Below are 8,953 nucleotides of genomic sequence, written 5' to 3'. Positions count from 1 at the left end.
CATATTTTCATTTTTTGTTTTGTTTTTTAGCCATAGAATCAAAATTAGGTTGGTTTTGTTTGGGGGAGGGAAGAGAGTCTATATTAACTTAAATCATTCAAAGCTACATTAGGTATTCTTGAGATAATCATATATAATCAAAGCTGACTGTCATACCTTGTACACTATACATTTTAACAAGTGAATATTTTGGGGGGTAACACAATAGTATCGCCATAGTATTAGAACCTTTTCCTTATTGCGAATCATGAAGAAGTTAAGTCACTACATTTCCCTCTTAGGAGAAAACCGAAGAGGTATTATAAAAAAGAAAGAAGGTAGTTTTCAAAGTATGAGAAACCACAATTGTTCTAAATTGGTCCTCTTTTTGGTTAACATGATTAAAACCAAAGATACTTCAACACACATGGTCTATAAAATATCAAGTTTTATATTGAAGAAAAAATGTTGGAACTTGTGTACTACGATGATCAAAATTCACAAGACCTACTCAGCATGCTGAATGAAGTCCAGGTGAAAACAGCTACAATAATACTGTTGTAATTGATGTTTTCTATTCTGCTACAGTAGCCTTAGGTTTACATAAGCAAATATATATGGATGCTCCAAAGAACGCACTTACAAACAGGGGTCGATTAAAAAAACACAAGCAGAATCACACAAAAGAGTAAAAAAAACATTGAGTTCGAAGCTAGTTCTAGCAAGCTATAAAAGGCTAATTTGAGTACGGACATTTTGCAAAGAAAGTAATACAAAAACAAACATAAGTTTTAATAGACAACTAGGTCTACCTCAGAAATAAATGGATCTTGTTGTCGTTCTGGAATAAATGACATGGAAGATTCCCCAGTTTGCTCTTGATGGCCCTATGAGGGTAAAGATTATGTCTAGATTACCATAACAAAACAAAAGACTTATAACACAATGATGTTTTAAGACTCAAGATCCACAAATAGGAATTATGTTTTTACTGATTGTAATTTAAGGTGAAGGAATTCTACATTCATTAATTTAATATATAAATAGGTATACTCTTAGGGAAAAAGCCCTATAATTTAAGTTCTCACACTTTTCCCTTTGGTGAAAAGAAATATTAGTAGATTTGTACACTAACTAGATAAATAGAAATGATAAATGTCACTAAACATCTACAGTTTAGTGTAGAACAGTATACTAGAAGTTAGAAAAATTTATTAAATAGCAGATATAAAAACAAGAACAGCAAGAAATTTTAGATTCAAATTTGTTCTACAACTGTATAATATACACAGTACATGACACACATTTTAGAAAGATATGACTAATCAAATTACGTACTTTCCTGATTCAAAGATAAACTGGCACAAAAGAAAAAAATAAAGAAAGAAGGAAAGAAAACAGTGAGTCAAACAGATCTTAGAATTTTATGGAAAATTATGCTACTGGCCATTTTTTTAAAAACCATATGCTTACTGGGTAAGAAAGATGATCAGCTGGTTGTCGAAATGGCTCTGAATCTTCACGTTCATATATGAGGCTCAATAGTTCTTTACATTGTTTTTTCCAAGTATCAGGATTACACTTTAAAGATTGTCTTCTGCCTTGGCACTTGACCTGCAGATTTTAAACTTATATCTAAAAATTCTTTAACTTTCCAGGCATTGCTTTTAATGTATTCCTAATGTTAATATCTCTATGTAAGATAGTACAGCTGCTAACTTTCTTAATTTAGATGCCATTCCCCCTTGACCACAAGTATGCAAAGACTAGATATTGCATGCATGGAAACAGCAAGAACTATCATACTCTGAATAGTCATTTTAAGAAATCTGAACCTCAAAAAAAGTAAAAACAAACAACTGCTTTCTCCTCTAACATGAATAGTTGTTAAGGCAGGCCTTTATAATTACTGGTAGTTACATATACTTGACAATATCACCGTAATTTTCTCAAAGTAATACATAAAGTTTAAAAAAATTAAAGACTTCATGGATATGATAAATTCTGGCCTTTAACCATTTGCTACTCTTTTAAATAATTTCTTTCAGTATTACAAAGGAAATTGTTTCTTAAAATGGCTAATTACCACAGAAGCAAAGTATGTAGAAAAGAATTACTATTGCAGGTTTCAAGTATGTGTCTCTTAAAGAGCCTACGTATAGATCTTGTTTAGCATTTGGGGATATGGTACTTAAACCATCTTCTAAGTCCTAAGGGTGGTTTAACTGTGACTAGGATGTTTGTGGAGGCCTGCTGGTGGAGTGGGTTACCTGTTGAGCTGCTAACCACAAAATTAGCAGTTTGAACCTACCAGCTGCTTGGCTGGAGAAAGATGAGGCTTTTTGCTCTCTTAAAGGCTTATAACCTTGGAAGCCCACAGGGGCAGTTCTACTGTATTCTATAGGGTCACTATGAGTTGGAATTAACCCAACGGTCTTATTTTTTGTTCAGAGACGGTTTGTATAAAGAATATTGTACTGAATCTTGGTATGCACAAGGCAGAGGGTGCCTATATGAACAACCCCCTCCCCAACATTTTGGAGACTGTGTCTAATTGCTAAGGAAAGAATAAAGGAGCATAGGAGGGAGAGAGCATGGAAAGTTGGCACACACATTCAGCCCAGATTGTGTCAGTGCTTTTGTCTCTTATGATCCAGCTGCAAAGCTTCATTACACAATAATAAAACTACAGCCACGAGTAAAATGATCTACTGAATCTCCTGAACACTAGGGGTTCTCCAAATGCTAGGGTGGCCTTGGAGATCTGATATGGGAAGGTAACATTTTTTATTTTCAGCAGTCAATTTATCTACTCACTCTTCTTCCAGATGAAGTCCCAGGGCCATCTGAATCTAAATCAACCATCTCTGTATCCTAAAATTAAATGCGGAGGGTGGGAGAAAAATTTAAGTTATATTCAATGTTTATAAAGATAGATGCACATGCAAATATAATCATAATAAAGTTTTGCTTAATAGAGCAAGCAGGAGAATAAAGGCTAGGGGGAGACTAACTCCAAGTTTTGCCAATAAGCTATGAACAAACTGAAAAAGTTGAGTTGAACAAAGTTTTTCTTTAAATCAGCAAAGCAACTAAGGAAAATGTGTAGTAATTGGTATGTGCTAATGTTGTACCTAAATATGTGTCAGTATTTGCCAAGAAAAAACAAACTTATTCTATATGACAAACCAATTTAATATATCCATGAATTACTCATGATAAATCCTTTGCTATTTCAAGAAATAGTTCTTTTACAAAAATAAAGTATAGCTGTCTACATACATGGGAGTTGCTATATGACAACTGGGACAACTGGCTTGGTTCTGGATTTTCTTAAGTTTCAGTTAAGTATTGGTTAGAGATTAAATTATGTGCCCCCCAAATACGTGTGGGGATCATAACTCCTGTACCTATGGATATAATCTCCTTTGGCAATGTGGTTTTATTTTATCTTACTGAGGCATTAGCACTGTAGGGTGTGCCCTAAATTTAATCATTTCTGAGTTATAAAGAGCAAATTAGACAGAGACAAGGATCTTCCTCCAGAGCCAATGGGGAGAGAACCTTTCCCTGTACACAGCACCTTGAATTCGAGCTTCTAGCCTCTTGAACTACGAAGCCCTGGTGGAGCAGCAGGTAAGCACGCAGAAGCTAAAGGTCAGGGGCTTGAACTCACCAGCTTTTCTTCAGGAGAAAAGACCTAGTGATCAGCTCCAATAAAGATTGACAGTTTAGGAACCCCTATGGGAAAGTTCTACTCTGTTCTACAGGTTCACTAAGAATTAGGACTTGAGGACACTGTGAGAAAAAGGCTCTTTAATGACATCATTTGTAGTACTTCTGTTTCAGCAACACTAGCTAAGATCGGACCTATCTGAGTCTGAGTGATAATTTTATAATACAAAGAAGCAAGGCACAAGTACTACTGTAAACCTGATGATAGCAATTCAAATAAGAAGAATAATGACTAGGAGAATATTAAATTCATGAGCTATTGGTATTCTTTTGTAAAATGAAAGCTATTGAATTAAAATGTACTTGAACTTTCTATCCTAACACGAGTAGTGTTACTATGAGGATAAATTATTGCTGTTATTAAATCCTGAGACAAAGGACATTAATGTGAAAAGTCAGAGAAAATATTAGAAATACATATGATAAATTCTTAATAGTTTTCAGAGGATGATATCTAATTGTTATCTTTGTATTTCCCTTACTACTGTATATATAACTTTTAACTCCAAGAATACCTATAGTATCTTATTGTTACAGCCATTTTTATGGAATAGTGAAAAGAAAACCATAGATTCTGGATATTTACAACACAGACCATCTGAACATGCAAAATATTTCATACCAATGCAATAGAATCTAGTCTATTTGAGTCACTCATCTCTCAGATAAATTGCTTTCCACTAAAGGTTTCTGAGCCATCGTTTTCCATTTTGCTCCATCCTCTTCTCTTGGTTTTGCTCTGCATCATAGCCTCCAGTATAAACTGGCTGAGTGAATGGGAAAAGCTAATACGCGAGGGTCTGCTGAGAGTGCAGATTCAATTTCATTAAGAAAATATTGGTCTCTTTTTATAAATTTTCATAAAGGAAGTCAAGTACCATTTCCATGAAACCACTAAAACTGTACATGATCAAGCCTAAACTTTAATATTTCTCTTATAATGGACAGAAAATAAAATTTACACTAAAATTCCCATTATCTCATCACTCTTAAAATACTGGGATATATATCTTGTTTTAAAGGCTAAAAAAGTAAAGTGTTGATTGCTTATTAAAACCCATGGAGTCAAATAGGGTGACTGGATATCTGTCTTTAACTAAATATTGTAGCACTATTAAATTTTTGGCATGTGCCATCTAAATACAAATTAAAGGATTAAATGGGAGAAGAGTCAAGTGTTCACCCAGCTTGCAGAAATCTGTTTCACTGCTCAAAGCCAATTACAACACTTATACATAATGTTTCACTTCAAAATAAAAAAAAGATTTCATTCCTAATCATGTTGTGTATCTTACCTCCTCTGCATCAGTACTATTTATTTCTTCTGCTTTAATTTTGTTATAAGTATCCAGGATATCAGTACAGCTCTGATCCCTAAGAAACAAGACAGATAAATCAAAATTCATTTGTTAGTAGTTTAAGCTGTTGAATACAGAGTTGATGATCTGAAATGTAACCCCCCCACCTAATTTACAAAAAGTTATTTAAAAATGAAAAATCAAAATTCATTTCAATAATAAGAAAAATCCGCAGAATTTGAGAACATTGGAAGAGAGAAACTCTTTCATACCCAATAAAACGAAGTAAGACATCAGTTACAATTTTGGCTGCTTTAACTATAGGACTGTCTGGCTCATTGAAAGTCCTGGCATTATGCTCAATGTAGCGTACTTCCCACATTAATGCCGATATTCTCCTATGTAAGAAAAAACACCTTCTGTTAGACTTGGTTAATATATTTTATGTCTATTCTAGGAATATACAACTCAGAACAATCAGGTAATAATCATATTATGCCAAAGGTGTTCCAATATATGTATTTAATGGTGTGCACACAAAAAAAGAGATGATATAGTCACATTACTTGAAGAACAGGAAAGCACTTCAAACCACTGCACTGCATATTAATTAACATTTGGAAAAACCTGACTGAGAATATTATGGATGACAAAAAACAAAAATTAAGTGTTTTGACAGTTAAAACAATGTCTACTTATCAGGGGAAGAAACAAGAATAAGAAAAAATCAAACTAGAATATTAAAAAGTAGATTTTTAATATGGATTATGGATATAATTTATGATGTATTACCTATTACTTTAATGCCAGATATTAGTAAATAAGATGGAATATAGTACTATAAAAATACAGTTAAATCTCAGTTACAAAACGCAAATTAAACAATTCATGGAATAACTGCAGTTGGGGCACAGTGGAAACTGGGATGAGAGGGGGAACATACATAATCATCTCATAATTGCTCTCAAGCAAAACTAAACTTGCCTCTCTTCCTATATACATTTTCAAGACTGGTAATTAAATCTAATTAACTACTAAGACCTCAACAAGGTGATTTAAATCTCTAAAAGCACCTTAATGATGCTGAATTCACAAAACCACTTAATCTATGTTTAATAATCAAAAATTAATTTTAATTTTGTTTTATTCATGATTTATGCTCCCTTGTGCTTCCTTCTCTACCTCATTTTTTTTTAACCAAAGAAGACTGCGATAATTTATTGAATAAATGGAAATTATGGTGATTTTAGAAGAAATTTTGGAGTATATCTTTTGAATGATAACTTTGCACTATGGAAAACGCATGTCAGTGTGTCATCATGCAAAAAGGAAAGCAAAAAATACAATGTTTTGAATTTCATAATAACTGGTAAAATTAAACAGACCTGTAAAAGCGATTTTCAAGTCTCCGCCTGATGGTGTTGAGGTCAGTTGGATATGCAACTACAGTACAATACAAGGGGTAGGCACTGAGATCCACTGGAACAGCAAAAGGGCTAGAAAAATCTACAGAATTACCAAAATTAAAAGTTATAAAGGAAATTCATATTGCATGTTAAAACCTAAATTAACATTCAAAGATAGGCAAGAAAGAGTGATACACTACATTACTAGAATGACGATGACTTAATTTTTATTGCATATATCTATGTTGTTTTTAACATGCATTGGATTTAAATTCTGTAAATTAAAACAACTTCTCAAGTAATATATTTTAGGAATGATAACTATTATTTTGATGTTGTGGTGGCTTGTCATTGATTCCAATTCAAAGAGATACTGTAAAACAAAGTAAGATTGCCCCATAGGGTTTCTGTGGCTGTAATCTTTACAAAAGCAAGACTGCCACATCTTTCTCCATAAGAAAGGCTGGGGGGTTTCAACCACTGAGTTAGCAGTTATCAGCCAAATGTTTAATCATCAAGGCTCTTGATTAGGGTGATTAAGTTGCATTACTCCCCACTAAGCCCTGGTGTCTCTATATGGGTTGGGTGTCGGACTACAAGCTACATAGTCCAGTGGTTCAAACCTACTAGCATCTCTGTGGGACAAAGATGAGACTGTCTGCTCTTGTAAAGATTTATAACCTCAGAGACTATGAAGTAGCTATGAGTTGGAACTGACTCGAGAGTGTCAGTTTGGGTTTGGGTCTTTTTAAAAAAAGTTTTATTGGCACTTCATCTCCATACACATACCATAAATTCAATAGTTCAATCTCATCAAGAAGAGTTGTACAATTCTTACCACAAGGGTTTTGGCCTCTACCACGGAATCCTGCCTAAATAAGGCTAAGGGACTAGCTAGAGAGCCAAAATGACTTGAGAAACAAGAAAACACGTACATGCTTGCCTTTACTATTAATCCCCAGAGTGTTAAAAACTTTGTCAGTCATTACTTTGGCCAATTACTTTGGAGATTATATCTATATCTATATATATCCAGTGACTGTGAGTTGAAAGTGAAAAATATAGCGAGAAAATGTATTTGCTTTTATAAAACCAAAATTCTGTGAGTTCTCTAGCTCTCTTTAATTTTCCTAATAGGAGGCTTCCAAAAATTCATGAAAAATTACATTAATTTTTAATTCAACTTTTCCATGAAATTTTGAAGCTCTTTTGTGTTCTTTTGCATTCATCATACCCAAGGAAAGGAGGTGGTTGATGCCCTGAATAACCCGTTCACATTCCTCATCTCTGGAATGAGCCCCCCATTCGCCTTCCTGGGGTTTGTATAGTAAAGCAGTCAGCTCCTCCTGGGACACGGGAACGCCAGCACCAACTTCATCTGGAAAAGCAGCTACGTATATGATGAAAAATAAAAAATAATTAGTTTCCAGTATCATGCCTTTGCCACTTTATTGTGAAAAGAATTATAATTCATTTTGAAAAGCATACTTACTTCCTTCTGGAATTGGTTCCATGTCCCAGGGGCTCATCTTTTCTCTCTCATTATTGTCCCAACTATAAAAAAATTACAAGATGCAAACAAAATCCACACAACTCTTCTGAATGCTAACATAATTTTCATATTTTGGGGGTAAATTTTACAAAAGGGCAGTATTGTTGTCTGTAACGTAACATTAACTTGAATAAAGATAGTAATTGCAAATAAAGACAACATGATTTACCAATATGAAATTGAGAGGGCAGTATGACTGTTAGTCTTGGTTTTTTTCTTCCAACAAATTATAAATTCAATAATAGGGAAGGCAAAAGAAAATATCGTTTCAACTAACATTCAATTTAATAGTTTTCTTACTTCTTTCTTTTTACTTTATCCTGATAACTTATGTAATAAAACCCTTCTAAAATGTTTCTATTATCTCCTTGTCACCTGCAATGTGGAAACTCAATCTTCACAGAATAAACATTTCTTCTATAATTTTTGAAAAGAAAACATCATTTAGAAGAAAAGTTACAATCCTGGAATTGCATGAAAAATTAAATGATGTCGAAAAATAGTACCCCCTATAAACATAATGCAATCACAATTGCCTAGAATGTATATGATCGCTAAAGATCTAAAACTACATTACACACAATTTCAGTATTCTCTTTGAACAAATAGTTGCTAATTCTTACGATGGCAGAAATTCCTCAGAGAAAATTAGGACATAAGGAAGTCAGAAATAAGTATTTAGTGCTTGCTTTGCTTTGGCATGCATATTGGACCAAAAGGGTTATCATCATCAAATTTCTTCCCTACAGGTACACTGTAATACTAAGTAAATTTAGAAAAAAGTATTCCTGATAAGGTTTACAGAAAGTCCACATACAGTATTATGCAGGGTAGTAAAGAAGATAACCATACTTACTGGACACTGTAACACTGGAAAGAACTATCAGGATACTCTGGTTGAAAAGGCTGCTGACTCTCCACAGTTCCAAACCACCAGGCATCATCTATTATACTGCGAAATCTATCACCTATGATATTTTAAA

At 33.6% G+C, this 8,953-nt stretch overlaps 1 protein-coding gene across 1 annotated transcript in view; it reads right to left on the bottom strand.

Moving 5' to 3' along the window:
- Positions 1–8,953, bottom strand: part of BRWD3 (bromodomain and WD repeat domain containing 3) — a 159,649-nt gene that overhangs the window by 17,061 nt on the left and 133,635 nt on the right. Inside the window, exons 28-36 of the mRNA XM_045297364.1 lie at positions 8,827–8,938; positions 7,911–7,972; positions 7,653–7,808; positions 6,398–6,518; positions 5,285–5,410; positions 5,010–5,088; positions 2,797–2,853; positions 1,453–1,593; positions 792–866 (exon numbers count right to left, since the gene is read on the bottom strand). Coding sequence (XP_045153299.1) covers positions 792–866; positions 1,453–1,593; positions 2,797–2,853; positions 5,010–5,088; positions 5,285–5,410; positions 6,398–6,518; positions 7,653–7,808; positions 7,911–7,972; positions 8,827–8,938 — 929 coding nt within the window. The remainder of the gene's footprint in view (positions 1–791; positions 867–1,452; positions 1,594–2,796; positions 2,854–5,009; positions 5,089–5,284; positions 5,411–6,397; positions 6,519–7,652; positions 7,809–7,910; positions 7,973–8,826; positions 8,939–8,953) is intronic.

Source organism: Echinops telfairi, unplaced genomic scaffold (assembly GCF_000313985.2).
Source record: "Echinops telfairi isolate 266 unplaced genomic scaffold, ASM31398v2 ScPeMD7_7419;HRSCAF=8457, whole genome shotgun sequence".
Lineage (NCBI taxonomy): Eukaryota > Metazoa > Chordata > Mammalia > Afrosoricida > Tenrecidae > Echinops > Echinops telfairi.
Note: the sequence above shows the minus strand (reverse complement) of the source record. Positions and strands in the feature narration are given on the sequence as shown.